At 34.0% G+C, this 23,560-nt stretch overlaps 1 protein-coding gene across 2 annotated transcripts in view; it reads left to right on the top strand.

The window, feature by feature from the left end:
- FMN2 (formin 2) overlaps positions 1 to 23,560 on the top strand; it is a 158,814-nt gene that overhangs the window by 80,494 nt on the left and 54,760 nt on the right. For both annotated transcript variants that reach the window (XM_030268221.4, XM_030268218.4), the window contains 7 exons: positions 3,147 to 3,208; positions 8,994 to 9,085; positions 9,221 to 9,350; positions 10,275 to 10,421; positions 11,425 to 11,484; positions 11,665 to 11,785; positions 21,862 to 21,954. In XM_030268221.4, the coding sequence (XP_030124081.4) occupies positions 3,147 to 3,208; positions 8,994 to 9,085; positions 9,221 to 9,350; positions 10,275 to 10,421; positions 11,425 to 11,484; positions 11,665 to 11,785; positions 21,862 to 21,954 (705 nt within the window). The remainder of the gene's footprint in view (positions 1 to 3,146; positions 3,209 to 8,993; positions 9,086 to 9,220; positions 9,351 to 10,274; positions 10,422 to 11,424; positions 11,485 to 11,664; positions 11,786 to 21,861; positions 21,955 to 23,560) is intronic.

Below are 23,560 nucleotides of genomic sequence, written 5' to 3'. Positions count from 1 at the left end.
TTGCTTAAATAAGAAAAGAAATTGTTGGTTTGTAATTCCATTAATTTTTTTCTGTGGGCATCTGGACATACTTGGTTCAAATTTGATTTAATTATAGCTATTTATTTGTATATACATAATTATATATATGCATCAAATAATTTTACAGTTTTAGGGCTTGAAAGTGAAGCTGGTTTAATTGGCAGCAGTGGCAATAGGAATGCAAAAAAATAACAAAACTGTGAGATCTTGACAGTAAGAACTAAATTCCTGGGTCTGATGTGATTAAAGTTCGTTCTGTTAGAGCAAAAGCCAATAGATATTCTTCACTTTCATAGTAGTCGAAGCCAAGAAATTTCAATGTCAGCTTTGAAACAAGAAAAAATCACTTTCTAAACCACTGACCTGGGTGAAATATCCAAGACAGTTCTTCAAGACTAATACAAACCCTTCTCCAGTTGTTTGCATCAAAGTATACTGGAACTGCAGCGTGGCTAAAAATATTTTCATACGAGGAAATTAATCTTTGTCTGCATTTCATCATTCTATTGCCACCACATATGGAATCCTTTGGTTAGATGTTTGTGTAGTCATGCTGATTGTAGGGGGCATGTTTAACTACTAAGTTTGGCTACATAAGGAGACATCATTTTTTTTTCAGTTCAAATTGCCTAGATAATGGAATTAAATATGCAATTGTTTATTTGCCAGCTATTATGTTCTGTATGGCAATGCTGCAGGTTTACTTAAGAACAGAAGCTCATATCCTCACTCTTCAGAGTACAAGGATCACCTAAGTTGTACATGGAAAAATCCTAGTGAGATGTTGCGGTGCTGCTTATGAACATATACAGGTTTAGATGAAACATATAAAAATATATTTCTCTTTGGAGGCAGAGACTTGAAGGATATATCCTAGGATCTAACTTCTCCATGTCCTTGTCTGCGACTGATTTGTTTTAAGCAGCTCCCTGAAGTATGTACACTTTTCTGCATACCTGTTTTGTTGAAAGTACACAGACCTGGCACCATTGTGTTTGCCAGGCGTTCTCTTATCTCCTGCAAGCATTCAAACAAAAGTGTTCTATTGCTCCCTGAGTAATCCGTGGGTGATCTTAACATTGAGCAAAAGTCAGGGCAGGAACTTATGTTGAATTTCTTAGCACAGGAGTGGACAGTCTCTGGAAGGAAGGGGGGTGGAGTAGGGAGAAGACAGCCACAACTCCAAATAAATAGTTGAAGGGTTGTAAGTGTGTCCATAGATGAAAACATTGCATAAGCATAAAAGTGCTGAAATGTTAGATAGTATAAGCTGAGTTTCATAATATATCCTGGGTTTAATAAAGCTGTTTGTATGTAGGCTTTGATGTTAGTGTTTTCTTAAAGTAGAACTCTCAAACCTATCTTGACCCAGTTTCTATGTGCATGCTAGTTTTAGTGTCCAGTTCTACAAGGCAAATTTGGCGCATTTTTAAGCATACAGATAGTCTTATTGAGCAACAGGGGGGTATTAAATACAATGTATAATACCATGCCCTGTGTAGAGAGCATCTTTCAGTCTCTGTTGCAACAATTATTACACTTGGATGGGGGAGGGAAGTTTAAAAATACCTCAAATAATTAGTAGCAGATTTTTGCATGTGTCCCCTACCCCAAAAGAAAACAAAAAACTTGTTGTTTCCTGAACTGTTAACTGTTACATGGGCGTTATCTGCTACATTGATTTCTGTAAGGGAAAAATTAAAAAAACCCACATTATTTCTGAAAAAAAATAAAGAATTTTTAATTTGGTTTACTTTAAAAGTTAGCTTTGTGCTCTGCTTAGAAATACAGTGTGACCTGCTTAATTTAATCAAGGTCAACACTTTTTTGTTTATAATTTTCTTATACTACAACTAAAACTATGTCTCAGGGCTGGAAAGGGGAAACATGATAAGTCCCAGACTCAGAGTGCTATCTCTAGATGACAATCAGAAACACATGAGCTTGAATTATATTTTGTAGTCTTTAAGTGTATACAGAGTTTCTCTCTGACTGTTAAGGACATGAATTTATGGGACCAAATTTAACGTGGTGCTGGGTCTCTATCTCTGATCAAAGTTGCAATTTCTAGATTAATCTCACCTAGGGAATTATTGAGCTTATTGTACAAGTGCACTTGCAGCACATACACACACACAGAGAGATACACAAAAAGCCCATTACAGAAAAAGGGTACAAATTAATGAAGTGTAAAGTAGGAAAAGACTGGTGTATGATAAAAATTATTCATTGCCATTGCATATATTCTAATGCAATATTCTAAATTTCAAGATCTAGATGAGGAAAATTTGACTTATATAGCTTTTAAATGAATGGTTACTGTGCTTGCAAAAATATGTAAGAAGACTGAAAAGCACTATTTGAAAAAATAAATCTTCATATTAGCTGAGAACAACTTTTCAATAGTTAGCACAAATATTTTCTGTGCCTTGTGAAACGTTTCTATAACAAGTGGGGAGTCAGGGTTCCATTTCTAAATGTGTGAACCTCTTAATTTTTTTTTTTTTTTAAATCCAGGTTAGGTAGATAGAAATAGCTCTATTTGAGCTGTTCCACTGGGGTTTTTTGATGCTGAAAAAAATACAGTATGTGTGTGGCGCCAGAATTGGTTGGGAACAGGAAAGGCATATTTTGTATCCATACTAAGTGTGTCGGCTTAGTGCATAGAAGACTTGACCCTTGTCAGGTGTTTTGAAGTTAACTGGCTGACTTATGGATTAATGAGTTTAAGACTGAAGTCAACCAGCGACAGGAATGAGCTTTGTTGTGTGAGTGTGTGTGTGTGGCTGTGGTGCAGATTTACAAATTTTTATAATGCTTTCAGCTGGACCATGAAAGTCTGATGTAAAGCTTATCTCTGATCTCTGACTATGGCCATACTTGTGGGATCATGTTTGTGTGTTTGGGGGGAGGGAGATGAATTCTTTAACACTTGACACCTGGCTCTGCCAGGTTTCTAGCTATACTATATTGCACTATTCAAGGCGTTAATAAAGCTAAAAGCTTAAGCTGTATGACCAGTAGGTCATAAAAAACTGTTACTGAGTATTGTGACCAGCTTTCTTTCACAGCTGGATTATCATCCTGAACAGCTAACTCTTTTTTCTTTTCTCTTTTTTTTATAGCTGTTGTGAACTTGGACAACTCTGTGGTTGACCTAGAGACGCTGCAAGCTCTGTATGAGAATGTGAGTAATCAGAGGAAGTCCATAAAGTGTAGGAGTACTGTGTGCCCATGTGAAGGTATTTTTAGTTGGCATCAATAATATTCAGACAGATTGTAGAAGAAACCCTATTTTGAAGTGAATTTATTTTCCCCAAAAGTAATGAAAATCCCAAGTATTTCAATTGCATCTATTGCCATTGTGTGTTTATGAAGTGTATGTATTTCTACATAAGTAACATGATCAACTTCTAAATGACTAAAAAGATATTAGTTTTGCTCCTTTTGTTGCTTCTTGGGTGTGGCAGTCTTTGATCAATGGTATCAATCCTTACACTCCACACGTTTGGCTTCATTTTGTAATTTCACTAATATAAAAATACTGCTCAACTGGAAAAAAAAATTGATAATAGAAATCATTCTCTTTGTGTAACTGGAACATTTAATTATTGTTTCTTCAGGGATTACTCCAAAATAATTTTAACACTTTGAAAGGAAAATAATTACTCTAAGGTAATGTAATAAAAAGTAGTATAAACTTTCAGGGGCTTCATAAATGTCTGGTAGTAATAATCAGAGGAATTTGACCTTTAGGTATGTAAAATCAGGGTTTCAGAATATGCTCAAGTATGCTCTAAAACTTGACAAAGCCTGTCATATAGAAAATTAAAAATGGTGTATCTTAGAAGCATGTTTCTGCCTTCAGCTGAGGCCAATGAACATTACCCCTGTCTGTGCCTGGATATATGGAGGTCTGGCTAGACATCTCTTGAAGGAGTGTGGAGGCTTTCTCTTTGTCCTCCAAAGAACTTGGAAACATAAAATGTAAAGCCGTGAGCCACAGAATGGCATTGAAAGCCAGTGTATGCTGTTGTATTAGATCCATAACTTCCCTCATGCAGCTTTGATAATGTTAATTTATTTCACACCTTTCCGATATTTGGGGTTTAGAGTTTAGCTTTTAGTCACCTGCTTTGGAATGATTTGATGGTTTATGAAGTCCCTCTAAATAATCCACTTTGAGGTGCAGAAGTAGAGATAGTAAGCTCTAGTCCACTTTACAGAAAAATTGAGGCGCAAACCAAAACACCCAAAAGTCTGACAAGAGCTAGAAAGGACTTTTGCCATTCATCTCTGAAGAACTAGGTTAACCAATACTGCTCAGGAAGCTAATGGTCAAAAAAAACTATTCTAACAACATTCCAAATGTCTACGAACACTTTGCTTCTTTGCTCCACAACATTTCTGTCTATAGTATTTTATCTTAAATTACTTTTAATCTGCTTCCTTACACAGTACATATTCATTCCGTGCCATACAGTTTTTAGCATGCAAAAACTTTGAATTAATTTTATATGTTACATATGTGTGAATGTGAGAGATTTTCTTGTAGGAAGTAAGGAATAGATACTGGAGTCATAATCAGTTGTTGCATATTTTCTTATTGTGAACAAGATTTTTTTTTTCTTTTCGGTGCGAAAATGTATTCCTCTTATATTGGTAATGTACTAAAATGTTTCAAATGTTTACTTAATGTCATCTCTAATATACTTCAGAATCCAAATATAATGGATTATTTGCAAATTTGCAGTTCATTGAAATAACCAAATGTCATTGTGTCCATTTTGTAATTACCTTCACTTATTACAGAAAATGTCTAGGAAATGACCTGATTAAGGAAAATACCATGTGTAAATCTCAGGAAAGACTCAAATTTTCAAATATTTAATATATTTCTTTGCTTTGAATGGAAAACAGACCAGTCCAACTCTATTATATTTGTTTGGGTAGGAGACAGAAAAACAAAACCACGACCAAAAACCAGATTACAAGAAAAGCCTTCAGTTTACTTGGAAAGGATTTTATAAGGGGACTTGAATTTAATCCTGGATTTTCTTTTTGATAAAGATGTCTCTTGAGAGAAGCTTTCTTATTAGTTGACTTTTGTTTTCTATTTTTCCTTTCAGCCTTTTGTCAAAGCACTTCAGACCTTGCAGTTTATTCCCTTGCTAGCTAATTATAACAGTATTGTTCAATAACTGTTGTAAGTAATGGGTGGTACCAGAGAGCTGGCATGTTTGATTCCTCCCTTATTTCTCAATCTCATCCTGTGTTGTAAGTGGGAATAACTTTGCAGCATCCATTTACTTTGTAGCCATTAACTTAATTTTTTGTTCTTAGGGTTTTTTTAATTGGATTGAGATTTTTTTTCTTGCTGGATATTTAAATACCACTGTACAAGCCCTCAGTCTTTCTATTTGATCTGTGTGGAACATATGGGAGCATTTGTTTTACAGTCTTCCTTCAGAATGTAATCATTTTTTCTGATTGCATGTGTCTGGCATAGTGCTTTCCCCTCTTAAATGTGAATGAAATTTGGGCAGTCTCCAAACCTAAACACACCCTAATTTCAAAAGCCACAGTCCCGAGGGTTCAATTCCTCTTTACTGAGGAATTAAACTCCTGTTAAACCACAAAGAAATTGTATATATCTTACTGACTTTTTATAAACTAAGAAGCCCACAGCCCACCAAAGACCCAAGCCCTCAATAATTTATTTAATATTATTAAGTTGAAGTGTATTAAGTGAGAGGGACTGTGTTAGTGCAGCATGGTACAGTACAGTCAAATAGCTCTTAAGTGTGGTTGTGTATCTTGCTTTGTAAAGAGTTGTTTAAATATGTGTTGATAATGAGTTATATATTAATATATAGACAGTTTTAATAGGAGAATCTTTGTAGGTAAAACTACATGTGGAAATTATACTTAAATATGCTTTTACAAATTCTCTAATAACAATGCTTTAAGGTGACAGCTATAATGGTGAGAGAGAAGGCAGGTAAAATTCATTCAAGTTGCTGTATGGTGTTGTGACATATTGGTTGTGATGAGAAATGCAGCAACTGGCAAATCACTGAATGTTTACTTTGAAAACAGGTTGCCTCTGAGTAGCTGGGGTTGTAGCTTAAGTATCACTGAAACAAAGTGCGTCTGTTTCTGCTTGCATCTTTGCAAGCAGGTGAAAACAGTTGTATAAAAATGGATTAAAAATGCTCTCAAATAATTTATTATCTTTCATTCAGGGATTATCCCTTTTTACATCACAAAAGGAACATGCATGTTTTCATAATTAGGCTCCCAGTAAATTGACTACACTATCTTTAAAAGACTTAGGTCAATGCTTTCAAAAACCTCAAAATGCCTTCACAATAGAGAAAGGCCATCCAGAAGTCTGAAGTGCATGATACTTCTCTGCCATTAAGATTCAAACTTTCTCCTCAATTATTTCATGTGATTTTTTTTCTTATCTTAAAATAGGAATTACAATGTGATGTCTTTTATTTTTTTTTGGCAAAACCTATAAATTGTATTTGAGTTCTGATGATCCAACTTGAAAAGAACATATTTATTATTAACCAGGGTATCTCTGTATATCCTTGTTTCAGCTACTGTTGACAAAATTCCTTAGACAACTCAGGGTTTTTGAAATATATAACACAAACTTTTAAAGTCAAATTTGCAAAACAATAAAATTCCATACATTTAAACTGATCTAAACTCAGAGCTAAGATTCTGTTGCAAGGAAAGAAAAACCTAACTAGGAAATTTATAAGATTGATGTTGTGATATGGAAAAAGGGCCCTTATGAACTTTGGTATGAGCAAATACAGGCTAAATTCGTACTCTGGAAGAAAATGGGGAAAGAATTAAACTAAAGCAGAATATTTTTGCAGTAATTTAATTCAGATTTATGCTGTCTGATTTTAGATATAGTTAATATCCGATTCTAGTACATTATATTATTTTTTCCACTTTTGATGCTATATATCTATATCTAGCTAAAATTCAAGAAAATTCAGGTTAATGACTTTTATGAGAAGTAGTTACTGAAAGTGTTCTCCCTTGACAGAAATTTGGAGGGCAATAAAAAAGCTTTTTTAAAAAATATCCATCTGTAAATTGGTGAACAAATAGGTTTTAGCAATAAAGAAAGCTGGTAAAAGTCTGAGAAATGATCTTTGATAACACCTGTGCAATAGACACAGTATTCCTTTTCTGTCAGAATTTAAAGTACCCATTGGTCACAATTCCTGGATACCTGAGCCATAAGCAGTGACTTGAAATTTGGGTTTGATTCTGAACTTGGAGTGTATACTTCATCTTCTTGATTTTTGAGGAAAGGTGTAAACCTTCTCTCTTGAGTTTTCCTCTGGCCTGCCCATGAGTGGATCACACTTAGCCTTTGTATCTTTGACAGTTGTTACTTCTTTGCATACACAACCTGAGAATAATGGCTTAAATAAGGAATAGGGAGTCTGCCTAACCTTTGCTCGTGGGATTTGGTGGAGAAACATCAAGAGCTTGAACATGGATGTATGTAATAGATTGCTGTGGTAAGCCCTCTAATATTTCACTCTGTGTGGAAGGCTGGAAGAGAGAGAATTCTCAGTATCTATTCTAAAATATTTGAAAATAACCATTTAATTTTATGCTCTGTGCTAAAATACTTAATTCTCTTTAACTGTTATGAAAAAAATGTCAAGTGATTTTCTAGTAGTAATTTCCAGGCTTCTTGAAGCAATAAGAGAAACTCTGAAGGGCTTTTGCTATATGACTCTTCAATCTCTTCATGTTTCTATTTCACATCAGTATTTTCTCCCTTTTCACATGAAGAGATGTTGAGCAATCTCAGAAAATGTGTCCAAACGCAAATTTCTGGTTTCAGGTTCCTGATGAAGCAGGCATTATGATTTGAAATTGCTCTATCCCTCTTCTGGTAACTCTGCAAAAGCATTCAAGAGAGAATGCAGATGCAGTGTATCTTACACTTTGCTGTTATCTGAGTGATTAGAATATAATTTTCCACTGTTGTTCTCAAGTTCTGTGGTGGAGAAAGTTAAAAACTGAGTATACTTTTTTCTTAGAGGAATAAAGGTAGATATACAATTTAAAAAAAAAAATTGGGCAGATTAATGTTTTGAATCTCTTTTGAAAGCTGCTATGATTGTCAAAAGAAGGGTCAGAAGAAGAAATTTTCATTTCACTTTTATTCCTTTCCATGCCATTCCATTTTCCAGTACTACAGTTTGGAAAAAAACATTACCATAGCTTGGAGCACGGAAACAAATGAGGCTGTTTCTATTGATTGGAGCAATGAAGAAGACAATTCACAGTGTGCCAGAGAGCTCTTCAAGAAACTAGGCAGTTTTTTGGGGGTTTTTTTGCCTTTTTTTTGCTTATAAGATAAAAATGAAATTATTGCTACAAAGAATTATGCAGTAGTTCTCATGTATTATATGTATGATATTTCCATTATAAATCAAATATAGGGTTTTTTCCAAAGTGTTTTTTTCAAATCCCAAATAAAATTTAAATTTCAGTAAACAGTACAAAGCTGTTTAATTATTTTTAAAAATGTATTATTTAAATACATAGCTAAAGATCAGATTGCATTCAAATGTAACCAAACAAATTTGTGAAGAGAAACACAGCTCTCCTCTTGAGTCCTTCAATTCAAACCCTTTGTAAATGAGCAAAGAAAAGAAATTGGGAATTAAGATTATTGTCTTAGTGCATCATTGAATGAGTAAATACTTTGCAGACTGCTAGTAGTCAATATTATTTGCAAGATATTCTATTCTCCTTCAGATTTATTTATACTTAAACTTTGTGGGCTTTATACTTTGTGGACTCTTATAGTTTTACTATAAGCAGATGCTAGAAAGAAAAAATCTATGAATTTGATTTGCTACAAGGGCATAGTAGACTATTCACAACCATTTTTTGTTATATTTTTTCCTTTATTCCAGAGAGCACAATCAGATGAACTAGAAAAAATAGAAAAGCATAGCAAGGCATCCAAGGAGAAAGAAAACGCCAAGTCTTTGGATAAGCCAGAACAGTAAGAACATACTTATAATAGAGCAGTTTTGCTCACTTCAGAAAACTTTTCTCTGCTGTAATAAAATATTTATATAAACCCTCCCAAGCCTGTACCTACTGTCAGTGACTCAATTTTCTTTAATCACTTCTTCAGGTTCCTCTATGAACTCTCACTGATTCCAAACTTTTCAGAACGTGTGTTTTGCATCCTGTTCCAGTCAACATTTTCAGAAAGCATTGGTTCAATCCATCGCAAACTTGAATTGTTACAGAAACTGTGTGAGGTAGGTTGTGCTCTGTGAAAAAAATCAATCTAAATTTCTGTTTTTTAATCTTGTTAAACTTCATTCGTATTTCAAAAGTTTTCACTTTATTTACTTAAATATCTTAAATTTTTTAAATCTTAAGGTTAGCAGAATGGAACAATTTATGATTGTACTTTAACATCAATGTGAATTTTAAGATTAGTTTTTGCTGCTAAATTATATAATGCTTTTGCCATCAGTGTGTATCAGTCTCTGGAAAACAGTGCACCTTCTCCTTTTGTTAAAGCAAAATCTTCCCTCTTCACAGTGACTGTTATCACTCTTTTTCAAAGGAATGCCAGTTCAGCTAACCTTGTGTTTGTTGAGAAAAGTGCAACTTAATAATATCTCTGATATCTAAAATCAGCTGGAAATACCAATGTGGTATCTAGACAGAAGAGATTAGTGGAATTTTGCAGTCCCATGAAAAACAAATATGTAGCTTTTAAATGCAGGTTTCATCAGTACTTTAATAACTTAAAACCATTTCAACTGTTTTACATTTCACTATGTAATCTCTTTTATTTAATTACAATATCTAATTGTTCAATCTGAGTGTTTTATGAACATCTTGATGAATTTTTTTTGAAATTAAATATACCATTTTCAATGTCAGTATCAGTTAAGAATTACTATTTTGTTTTTCTCAACAGATCATACCTGTTAATATTGTACAGATTTTCTCTTATTTTTTTCCTAAGTATCCATTTTGGAGATAAGATTCTCCATTCATATAAAATTACATATTAACATTGTTCTACTTCTATGTGTTGCAGTAGAATGTAGCTTCCTTTATTTGTGTCTTTATACAAATATTATTTCTAAACACAATATTAACAAATCTTCTCATTAACCATAAATATCAATGGGACTTTGAAAAGATTTTTTTTCTCTGTATTTTAGACATTGAAGAATGAATCAGGAGTTATGCGGGTTCTGGGTTTGGTTCTTGCCTTTGGAAATTACATGAATGGTGGAAACAGGACACGAGGACAGGCTGATGGGTTTGGATTAGATATCCTGCCAAAACTGAAAGATGTCAAGAGCAGTGTAAGTTGATTGGAGACTTCCTGAAGGCCTGAGAAGGCCTCAGAAATTTCTTAAATTCTCAGAAAATTACTTTGTTTCTGAGTGAATGGTATGAAGCTTATGAAGGCATGTAGAAGGGACTTCTTTTGTTATATGCTTATCTGATCACACTTCTAGAGTTGAATGTATTTCTGTAGAATTATGAATATTAACAATCTCTTTTCACTACTGTAGAATCAAAAATACCTAAAATTATGTTTTAGTTCTTAGTCTGATGTACACTTGACTTTCAGTACACTTCATAGTTCCAACTTTTCATGTAATTCGAAACAATACTATGATCTTACTGTTAAAAGTTTATAATTGAAGTGGAAGGAGTTCTATGCTGATTCAAAATATTTGTGAGGGAAAAATGTCACTCCTAAAAATGATTGAATATGCATCTAGAGCATTTGGGATAACCCAAAATTCATTCTTTATGTACACCATGATTACAGAGCTTGTATTTGACATTGGAACATGCAGCCGCCTGAGTAAAGTACTTATTGATTCAAGATTTGTCTAGGGTAGTCATCTCAGTAAAGAGAATTATAATTAGTGTCTTTTCTCCCTCAGTGCTGAACTTTAACTTGTGTGTTACTAGCACTTTTTGTCTTTGTTTAATTATTTGTTGTATACATAAAGCCAGAAATAATTTCTCTTTTCCTTCTTGAGAAATGAATGTAAGGGTTTGATTTGCAATCATGTAGAATTTAAAAATCAGGAGTATGTTACATGAGTGTTTTCTTTTTCTTCATTTTATTTAATGATTAAATGGAACGTCATGGGTCGGGGTGTGGTTTGTGTTTAGTTTGGGTGATTTTTTTGTATGTTTTGATTTTTGGTTTGTTTTTTTTTTTTTTAATGAAGTTAAACCAACCAAGTTTTTTTTATTACTAAATATTTATTTTGTCTGAATTATCTTTTCTGATTTTTTTTTCTGTGAGTTTCAGTAACACAGCAAATTCTATCCTTTTCTATACAGGATAACAGCCGAAGTCTTCTATCGTACATTGTCTCATATTATTTGCGTAATTTTGATGAGGTGAGTGAAAATTAAAATTAACTCTTAAATTCAGATTAAGCAACCCAATGCAGTAAATTTGCTCTTCTGCTAGTGAGATGCAGAAATGTGTATAAATGTTTTCTGTGCTTTTGGTTACATATTTTAGTATAGAAGAAAAGTAATGAGCACTAAGTAACTGTTCATTTGTTTTTTCATCAGGATGCTGGAAGAGAACAATGCATCTTCCCTCTTCCGGATCCACAGGATCTCTTCCAGGCTTCACAACTGAAGTTTGATGATTTTCAAAAAGATCTCCGCAAAATGAAGAAAGATTTGCGAGGTACTGAACCTAGATTAAATGCTAATTTTATGTTACTATTATATCTCTTCTATTCTTGTTTGTATTATTTTGAGAAATTAGTTGATACTGTAAAAATAGTTGTGTGTTTTTGACTTCTCAGTTAGTAGATTGCTTCTTTAATTTGCTGTTCTATGACCATTTATGCCATAATCCATAATCTTCTGTAGGTAAGCTGTAAGAGGTTTTTAAATTAAACAGCATTAAATTTTACAAAACAGGTAAAATCTTCTATTTCTAAACCAAACAACTAATTAATTTTTCCCTTTGTGCAAGCTGATTCCAAATCTCCGACCGTAAAAAGCACTGCAAATTGTTGGACTGTGGCTATGATTAAAAAAAAAATGGTTCATAACCAAGTCTAAATACTATTTAGCAGATAAAAGAATATGTATAACATTGTTAAAGACACTTGAAATATCTGGACTTTACTGAACAGTAATAGGCAAAGGAAGTATTTTTTTCTGCTCTATTTAAATGTTTTCATTAAATTAATTCAGCAATCTTAAGATGTATTTGCTAGACTTTAATGAAGACTATTTATCATATATTTCTTATTCATATGGGGATCTAAACACTGAATTTGTCAAGGAGAAGTACTTTGCACAAGTGATCCACGATCTTCAATATTTTTGAAAAAAATCTCTGCTAAACTGGTCAGTTAACGTTACTGTGTGAAATCTCTGAGGGAGAGATACAGATCTAGGTGGGATATTACTGTTGCCTTGCTGCTTTTAAATGCCATGCCTCTAGAGACCTAGGAATGGTTTGGTAATCCATTAATCCCTGGACGACCTAGAATGGGAGGTTTTCTATTACAACAAAAACATAACATGGCTACCAAATGATATCTGACCTTCTCTTCTTCATCCTATCAAACTTTCTGCTTGGATATTTTAAAAAATATTTTAAATATTTTGAGTATTTAAAGTATTTAGTATTTTTAGTATTTAAAGTTGTATCTAAGTCATTCAGGATGACACTGAGGCATGAACAGTAGTATCATTTATTTACTGCTCCTGAACAGCCTAGGGGGGCAAAAGTCTCAGAATTCAATCATGAAAACTTGTTTCTAGACTTCTTGCAACTTCCAGATAATCTCAGAGCTGATACCTAGGCTTGCACATGTAGAATAAAGATACTTAGGTCTTATTGTTTTATTTTTAAAAGATACTTTAATTCAGATGCATGTTAACAAATATACATTTCCTTGCAAATTCCTCACAAATTCACCAAAAATGGGGTTTTGGCATGAATGGTTGAATATTTTCACATCAAAGTTGAAATTTGCATGCAGACATAAATCTCTTGTGGAGTAAATCTGCAATGTGCAGTGATCAAAGCAGGGGTTCTGTAAAAATGGAAATTACACGCTTCAATCTGCCTTCAGATTGCAGTTGAATTCTTTCTGTACTTCCAATCCAACCCTTAGGCTCAAGACTGTTGTCAGTCTTTTCTGTAGTTAATGAAACTGAATAATTACTGCAAACACCACTGCTCTTTCCCTATTGCATTTGGTACAAACATTTTTGGGGACAGCACCAGCAGCATCCTATCCCGAATATGAAGTGAAAATTTCAACACCAGACTGAAATACCAGTCCTGACTTCTTAATAGCCTCCAGATATGCAAAATGCTTTGTTTTGACTTTCTTTTTCAAAGAAAAGTGACAAGATAAATTAAAAACCACTTGTGTTAAAAGATTTCATGACCACAAGAGGAGTAGTAGTACAATTTAGTAATACACTAAAAATACTGTGCATTCTGATAGCTTAATTGTTGTAATGAGTTCAGTGAGATAGAATGGCCTGTCTCAATAACAATAATGTCTAAACAGAGTACAAGTTTTAATAGAATGTGTGAAATTATTTCAAAGGGGTTCTTTTCCTCTGCGTTTACTTTAACTACACCATCAGATTTACTAATGAACATGTGGAATCTTATGAGTTACTAGAGCTAATAAGTGCCTTATCAAATGTCTTAACAGGAAGAACGTTGTATGATACTGAGAAAATTTGACAAAATTCCAAATGTGAACCTATTCTTTTGAAGTCAGTGCGAGTAAATGAGTATTAATTACTCCTGGCCAACACTGACTTTAAAGGCATAGAAATAAGTGCCCAGAATACTTTAGAATTTTATACTGGGATGTGGACTGTAACCTTGGACTTAGATTCATCAGTAATTAGATGGCAAATTTCATTAGTGGATTTCACCATTTGGTAAGGGTGGGTGTTTGATTTTTCTTTGTCACTGAGAAACTGAAACTTGTAGAAAATACTCATGCAGGCAATATCATCAGTTTAAGGGTATTCTGTTCATGTTAGTTATTTTTTAGCAAATATGCTAAAAAACATGCAGTGAGATCATGATTATTACAACGTGGGAAGGAGGTATTGGTACACCCAGAAAAAAAGTCTTCTGCAGCTATTTTATTACTGTCTTAGAAAACTTTCCATGATCATTATTCAAAGGTAAATTTCATTCCAGAAATATCCTTTCATAAAATTTTAAAAAACTTTGACAGAATACCCACAAAGCAGAGGACAGTTATTATTTAAAAAAAAGTTTCATAGGCGTAACAATAGCAGTTCATTTTTGTACTGCTGTGTATTTCCATCTAAAGATGTCAGTGGTGTACACACGGACATGCAGATATAAATAACCTTCATGATTCTGTAAAATTTTGCTAACGTGCTCTTTGGCAGTTGGGAGTTTGGGCTTACGTTTGTATTAATTATTACGTTGACTGCTTTAAAAGAAAAAGGATTAGTTCAAACTTCTGTGCTTTCTTCTCTTTTGACTATTAAGGTTATTGTCTGTTTTCAAGTGTTTATGAGCTCTATGCCTTGGCAGTTTGTAAAATTTTACAAAAGAAAATCTCCCCTACTATTTCAGATTAAAAGAGCAAGTCCCAAGGACTTCTAGAAGCATGCCATGTGCCTGTTCCAAGATGAATAAGATAGAAATTTGGGGGTTTAAATAATAAATATCCAAAGGATAACATTTATATTCCAGATTTTTTTTTTTTTAAGATAGAAGACAAAAGAACAAGTAGATCCTCTTACTAACAAATCAAGTGAGTTTGTCTCCATCTGTTGCTCCTAGATTTCACAGCTCTCCAGGATTCCCACTTTAGCCTTTTTTACTTCAGTGACATATAGTTTGTTAAGCAACTTGATCTGCTTTTGATCTCTCCTGGCTGTCAGCAATGTTCCTTGATGCAGTCATGCCAAGCAATGACTTCTGTTCCTATGTCATTCCACAGACGAAACTTTAGCACTTGCCACATGACTTAAATCAACGTACCATGTAAAGAAAATTGGGCATCCAGGGTCACAGGAGCAGTGTGTGACACTCACTGGTTAGGACCTCTGTTATATAACTATTAGTATCAGTGTGTTTTCTTAGACACTTCAGAATGCTTAAGGTAGAGTAGAAAGATGTGGAAAACATTTATTAAATCAATCAGATTCTAACCCTCTTTGCTCTGACGCTCTCTTAAGGCAAAACTTTAGTTTAGGAAAATGTTGGATTTGTGGCCCAAATCCACAGTGGATGTGGATGAATTTCTTCCAAACGTATTTAGTTTAGGAAAGAACTAGAATAGCATTGAGAGTTATAGGATTATAGCAAGTTAAAATGTTTAGAAGCTATTCTTTGGCTACACATTACATTATAGCCTTACAACATTAAGTTTATTCTTGCTAATCAGAAACTAATTCATCACTTGTCATGTATTGCAAAACTTTCACTGAAGCTCAGCTAAAAAGGAATTTGAAACAATGTCAGGCCGAAAGTAAGTCTGACTAGAAGAGATTAATAGCACAATGAAGTGCAGCTTGCTATGAAATTGAGTTGAAGTCAATTTCATAGCAAGTTGTTTATGTCTCATAATGTCATATTTAATATATTTGATTGGAAACTGACTACAAGCAATAATTATGATAAGTAATATTACTTTTTTAGTGATGCTTTCTTTTCCTATTCTGAGTGTTTACAACCCATTGAAAATTCTCCATCCAAAAGATGCTAGGCTGTGTGGCCCAGTACATCTCCCTGATTTGGCATAAATGTGACTGAGAATGTTTATAAAGTGTTAAGCATTTGCAGAACACTTTGTATTTTAAAAGTATGTTCCAAGAAAAGTCCCAGAGTATCTTGGAAAAATAGAAAACGTTCTCTGTTTTTTTCAGTGCTTCTTACAGTCACCTAAAGTTACCTATTCAGTTTGGACCTGCTAGTTGTAGAGCTGTTATGTGCTCTTATGTTTAACACCAGCTGTGTGAATAAGAGAATTGGAAGCAACCATCTTGTGCTACAAAAACACTTTTAAAGGTTGTGTTTGGGATGGTGTCAAAGGCAACTGAGAGAGTTTGGACAGCAATAGGCTTGTCATTCCTCTTGCCTCAGTAAAGGTTACCCTCAATATCTAGAAAAAGCTCCCAACACTGAGAGTTCCGTCAAGCTGTAATTTGAAATGGAAATTTACGCTTCATGGTCAAATCTGTGTCTGGGGTGCAGGGATTACTTTGCAAAATAAGATTGCATCCACTCTTAGTTCTTTAATAAGTAATATTAATGCTTTCAGACCAAAGTTTTTTAAAAACTGTGGCATTCTATTTGCCCCTCTCTCTCAGAAACACACATGTATCCTTGTATCTTTTCATATTCTTAAGACTGTATTCCATCACAGTGTGGTATTGCAACTTCAATTAACAAAGTTGAGCAGCCTTAATCCATTCAGGGCCCCACCTGAGGTGGAAGAAAGGGAAGGGATTGCTCTTCTAAATTTGACTGTCCTCTCCTAAAGGAGGAGAAGGACAATCTAAGGATTGATAGATTTTCCAGCTAAGGAAAGGCCTTGAGCCTAATCTGGTGATCTGTCTTTTAAAAAACTAAAATTTGGTGAAATAAAGGATATTCTAAGAGATTTCCCAGAAAGTTTTTTTTAATGTGCTTGTACAGCGGTATTTCAAGTTTCAAGAGAAAGTGGAGCTGCAGTAGAGAGCATTGAAATGAGAAAAAACAGTGTTCTTTGGAGTTTGAATTCATTGAATCATCAAAAGCATTCAGAATTTGAAATTTCTGTGGTTTTGTCATTCTCTGTCAAGAGTTTTGCTACAAATGCGAATGAAGATATTTCCCAATTAAGAAATAGACCCTTTATTTTTCTTCTATGATCCATAGATCCATATTCTGATTAAAAAAATTCCTTCAGTCTTTTATAAAAAAATGCCAAATCACTCAACGTAATTAACGGCAAAATAATATAGCAACAGTAGTGGTTTGGGTCAGTCCTCCAGTTATCTCTACCACCTACCTTTACAGAAACAGGTATTTTTTAAAAAAATTAAATATGTACATTTGCCTACTCATTAAAAAGTGTATATCCACAAATTCTATCTATTTGTTCTGTTATCACTGAAAGGGTTAATTGCTGCAGCTAGGCCGCATGCAGATTCCTAAACCTAAACCAGATGTAAACTAAAGCCAGGCTTTCAGTCAATCTGTGAGTCATATTTTACTGTCCTTAAAACTCCAAACAAGGAGCTGTCTATGGAAGCCCTTGAAGACTCAGCAGTTCTTAGTGTAAGTCATTACAATTCCAAAAAAAATAAATAAAAGAAAATTAAGAGCCCTTTCTGTATTTGTGACTGGGTTCATCAGAGTTTGTCTTTTGATGAGGCCAGCATTGTTTCCTTTAGATAAAGTCTAAACTTTCTTCTAAAGTCACAGGTTGCAGTTATAAGGAATCCAGAAAGCACTGAGGAAGCTGAGAAAGTAGTGATAATGTTGTTCTCTAGTTTTCAGACAAGTACGACACAGGCACATCTCCTGTGGAAGTCTGAGTACTCAGAACCTTAGAAAATTAAGGACATAATTTCAAAGCTCCCATAAAAGCTTTAATACAAGTAGTCTGGCAAGTCTCAATTAAAGGTTAGCTCTCAAATATCTTAAACTATCTTGAAAATCCACCTGACTTCTAGCAGATTCTATAGATAAGTGTGCAATTTCTGAATTAGTTAACAAAACCAGCTTAGTGGAACTGTTAATTACTCATCCAAGCTAATTCATTAGTCTGCTTGCTTGCTTTTTTTTTTGCCTTTTTTTTTTTTTTTCTTGATGGGTTGGGGTTTTTTATTCTTGGGTTTGGGGCCTTTGTTTGTTTGCTTTTATTTTTAATTTAATTTTTATATTTTGGGGGTTTGAAAAGAAAACTCCTGTTGCCCATTGTTATCTTTGCCAAAGAAAATGCAGTAAGCCTGAGGGGCAGCTGGTCAGCTGCTCACCCATTTTGTTCATATAGAAATCATTTATGTTTAGAAGAGATTTGTGCTTCCAGGGGCTAAAATTTAGCATCCAACAGAACCAGAGGGAAAATGTGCATCAAACAGATAGATATTCTAAATGTTGAAAATTTTTTTTTCTCCTTTTCAGAAAGGTAAATTTCTGATAATAAGGCTGAGTGCTTTTTATATCACTTACCACAATCACTTACTAAAAATGTTAGTGCACAGCACAGATTGTTTAGTCTCTTTCCTTTTCCATATAGATGCTTCTTAAATTATATTGGCTGCTGTGAAACTTTGTTTTTAGAAAATTGACCTGAAATAAAAATAAAAGAAAAAAATAGGATGAGCAAGCTAACACAATAGCTTAAAAATGCAATTTTTATTTTAACACAGAAATAGAGAATGAAATTAATTATTGAGATACTGGATACAGCTGAAGTCACTATTTGTTTAAATCTCTAAACTGGTTCTAGGCACAGAATTTCACATCAATTTCCAGATCAAGGGCATTTGAGACATCTGACTATGTATGGGCAAAAAAGCTACCAGTTTGAATTGCCCACAAGAATCCATTTTGATTGCTTCTGTGAGAAATGGTGTACAGTTCTCTGCAGCATATGATCTTGAGAGGAGATGAAATTAGATGTACTATTGGTTCTGTCCGTTGTTTATATACTGCTTATAGGTTAAAATTGGTTTAGAGGGCTGGAGAAAAGGTGTCTCTGCCCTTGCCAACCTCTGTTTAGGATTTGACGTCTTTGGAAGGTGTCAAGTGCATAATTTGAGAGTAGAGGATACCAAAACCTTCACCTTGCTTCAAAGCAACAAAAGTGTCTTTATTCCTGCTTGGGCAATTCAGTCTTGTGGCATCAGTTTCTGCCTAGTGCTTGGCTTTTGTGACTGCCTATATGAGTCTCATTTGTGGTGCCTTGAATATCTTTCAATTCCTTCACTATAAGAAAATTTAAAATCTGCTTCAAGTAAATGGAGTTTTAAAAATATGCTAACTTTTTCTAAGTTCTTCAATTGTATACACATCTGCTAAAAGGAGAGAATAACTAAATGTGAAAATAGGGAATGTAAGACTAATTTTTGAATCACTTAAGAATAATCAGACAAGCTTTTGTTTTAGACAAAACTTTTACAAAGTCATCACAGCAGATCCCCTTTGCCAATCTATTCCTTTGATATTTGGGATGTTTAGCTGAGCAGTTTCATGGAGATAAATGTGTTTAAGTATGAAGCTGAAGATAAAAGTTATTAAATTTAGAAAGCTCTTTGTATTCTCACATACATTTTCCCCCCATGTTTTTTCCTCCATCTTGATGAGAAGTTATTAAATACTCTTCTGACACAAGCATTTACCCAGTATCTTATTTCTTCATTTGGGAAGAAATACTGGGAACAGGTATTTTGTTCTACTTTCATTTGATCAACTCTCTAAGTTTTTCAGTTACAATGAAAAATAGCAATGGTTCATATGAATAATGGGGCTTTATATTTAGTGACAAATTACAGAAAAGAATAAATGAGTGCTGTATCCAGCAAGTTATGCAGGGAGACTGCAATTCCAGTCTTGCTGATCAGGAGAATTTAAAAACCTAGGAAGAGCTTACAGGACTGTTAATTCTTTAATGAAAAGGCAACTGATGAACTAATTAGTTTTAAGCATCATAATAATAATTATTATGGTAATAATGACTGCGTTTTTTAATTTTTAAATTGTATGTCTGGATGCAACAAAATATTTTACTCTCCCCACAGCAATAGAGAGGGATTTTTTTCCCTGTGCTTTCTTTTTGATTTTAAATTATTTACACAGTGTTTGCAATTCAGGAATAAGGTAAAAAATGGACCTGAACTGTTATGCTTCTGAACATTAGAGATTTTAGTATTTTCACACAGCAGAAAAGAACAAAAAGTCCTCCACCAACAACTGGACAAACAAAGCTATCATTAAATGCACACCCTTTCCCACACCACACATATGTGCACAAACAAACCAGCTATGGGAGAGCTTTCAGTATCTGAACAGTTAAGTAAAAGACATTTCATTTTGACAATCAATATTACATGTTTTGTTGAAATGGGTATGGGCTAAGATTTTTGGTGGGTATGAGTCTTCATATATACTGCTTTCACATTGGTTGAGAGATCAGGGATTCAACTAAGCTGCAGACATTCAAGAGTATAATGCTGAACTGCTCTGAAAAATATTTAATCCATATTCTTGAAAAAGTTTATGGAATTTCAGTGATATTAAATGTTATGGTAGGTTCTGTCATCTCTTTCAGCTCTGACATCTATTTCTGCATAAGAGAAAAGAATAATTCAAATTCTGTATATTGCCATCAGAACATTTCCTTTTGCAGAATAGTGCATAGATCCTCTATTTCTTCTTCTGTCATATGTTGTAAGAAAATTCATGCTCACTTGGATCCCCTCCCCTATTTCACATGTTTTGGCTAATGTTTGTTTAAAAACTACAGGCTTCCCATTATCTAATTATATATTATATGACTATATTGGGTGGGTGTTCGTTTTTTTTTAAATTTCTAATATTGCTTCATAAGTAGATTAACAAAGTTGACATATTCATCTTTCCCCTAAAAGTCTGCTGGTTTTATTTCTATTTCTCTCTAAGCTTAAAAAGTAAAATAATATTTACTTGTTGTTATCACCCTGGTTTTACTCCACTTGTGTGGAGTTATTAAAGTCAGTGTGTTTTTCAGTACATGTGCATTTTAAATATTAGGATAGTGCTTTTTTGCTATCTCAAAATATTTTCTAAACCTTTAACAAGTTTTCTGTTTTTAAAGACAGAGTAATAATTATTTTTTCCTAAAGAAAACCTGGAGGGTAAACAAGGAAATGCATGTTTGGAATGTGTGCACTTGAACTGGAAATTCTGAGATAGAATCTAGCAGGATTCATTTCTGTTGCATGATAAGAGCTTATCACAGGCTAAAAATATTTCCTTGGGGTGGAAATTGGAGTTTAACATTCATCTGAAATAATAGTCTCGGGTCTTCTCTTAACCCAAATTAAATTAGCTTGGGTAGTTGGTGGAAGTGTGATGGTACCACCTTACCCACAATAATCTTTGTGTCAGGGCTGCTTTAGGCGCTCGATTCTGTCTTGGTTTTTAGTCCTGGTTTTAGTCTTCTAAAGACTAAAACAAGCTAGTTGTTGTTCAAATTCTCTCATAGAGTTCAAACCATGAGTACTCTTACAATCTTTCACTTTAGTCCTTTTTCTCTATTACTTTTGAACAATGCAGAATTCTTTACCATATCTGTGATTTTATCAAGTATCAAGCCCTCATCTGGTTTAACTTCCTAAATTAAGGTCATTCCTACTATTTGGTGCAGGTTTTGCATCTGAACCTTATTTTGATTCAGGCACTATTACCTGGGGGCAGGTATTATCAATACAGCCTGGAATCTGAGTTTTTAAATGTGTTCCCCTACAATTCTACCCCTTAAATTTGTCTTTCACCCTCAACACCATTGAATGCTTTTGTTAATTTTTTGCTACTACTTATTTAAACTCACAAGCTGACCACAAATTGTTTGCATATAAAAATATTTTACTGGGAATATGACTGTTCTGAATCTATTATCATAGTGTTTGTACTTGTAGTGTGTTTGAGACACATATTCCAGCGGTTTCACTGAATATGAATTAAAGTGTCTTTTCTTACAGTATGCAGATCCATGCTATGATGTGTCATCCTAAACTAATCTGTTACTCCAATTTCAGCATGTGAGACAGAAGCAGCAAAAGTTTATCAGCTATCACTAGAAGAGCACCTACAGCCCTTCAAAGACAACATGGAGCAATTCATTAGTCAAGGTAAATAATGAAACGTCACTTAACCTTTTCATGACATTTCAAAGGAAAGTTATGGGAACAGTGTTTATACGTTGTGGGAAAGGGACTGTTTATTTTGGCATCATAGAAAGACATGGATTAGTTTGATCAGACGACACACAGTTCTAACAGATTTGCAAAATTATTCTCTTGTACTGTAGGTGACTCATTCTCTTTTGCATGACAGCAAAGACAAATGCTGTTGGCTTGAGTGTGTGATCTTCTAAGTTCAACATTCCAGTAGAAAACAAATTTACAGCCTTTGTTACTTGGAAAATTATTGAAGCTGGATTTGTTTCATTAACTTAATTCCAATTAGATAATTCTTTTGTGTGTGCCAAAAACATGGAATAAGCATGACAAAAGTAGTTAAACATTTTTTAGATATACTGCAAATCCACATGAAATATTTGGATGCAATTAATGAATAACACTGCAAGAAAAAATATATTACAAATATCCTGGATCAACTGGCATCCTGAGTATTAGTAGAAAAACACTTTAAAAATAATAGACTATGGTTTGCTAGACCTTCCTTTGACGAAATTATAGGAAATATGGATAATTTTAGGTTTTTACTAATGTATGTCACAGAATCCCTTGAAATTATACTCTGCATTGACCAATTGGCTTCTTAATACAAGTCAGAATTCAATGCATCAGGGTCTAAACACCCTGATGAGTACACCAACATAATTTTAACGTTTTGCTGCTCATTCTTTGATATTTTATATCTGCTCTGCTTTGATATTTTCTCTTATAATTGAAGACCTGTTGTCTCCTGAAAGGCATTATGGGAGAATTCTGTTTCTAGTGCTGATTCATCAATTCACTAATGTAGAGCTACCATATCTAGAAATAGTTATTAACTGAATGTGCTTTGTGTTTGAGAGGCCTGTCAGATATGCTTGTATGTCTTCCTGGTTAGAGTATCCAAGATTACTATCTATCCAAATGTGACAAGTGGAGTACCTGTAGAATCATAGAATGGTTTGGGTTGGAGGGGACTGAGCCAGGCTGCACATGTGCTGATCCATGCTCAATTACAAGGAATAAATTGAGCACACCCAATATTTTTAATTGTCAAATATGGACTGATGTTTTCTAAGACAAGTGCCTACTAGCCAAACCTGGCAAACAGGATGTTGTCTCCAGCACTAGTATGGTATGAACCAATTTAAAACTAGATTCTGGTTATGTATATGGCATAATTGCCATTGCAGTAGTAGTATGATTGAACATGTAGCAAGTGTTTTGCATTAGGTTTATATTATAGTTTTTATGTATAGATAGGAGACATTCAAATCACAAGTTCGTATGATATCACTGTTGGCATACTGTAAATCATGTCTTTTTAACCTTATTAACAGAGTAGGAAATCAAACATGGGGATTATCCCTGGAAGCATTCAGGGCCAGCTTGGATGGAGCTCTGAGCAGCCTGGTTTAGTGAAAGGTGTCCCTGACTATGGCAGTGGGGTTGGAACTCGATCTTCAAGGTACCTTCCAACCAAAACCGTCTGTGATTATACGGCTGTGTTTCAGCAGACAGTAAAATTTTTTAAAAGTGTGTTTTTGCTTTTAGCAAC

The sequence above is a fragment of the Taeniopygia guttata genome, chromosome 3 (assembly GCF_048771995.1).
Source record: "Taeniopygia guttata chromosome 3, bTaeGut7.mat, whole genome shotgun sequence".
Classification (NCBI taxonomy): Eukaryota; Metazoa; Chordata; class Aves; order Passeriformes; family Estrildidae; genus Taeniopygia; species Taeniopygia guttata.
The sequence above is the reverse complement of the archived record's forward strand: the minus strand, read 5'-3'. Positions and strand labels throughout refer to the sequence as shown.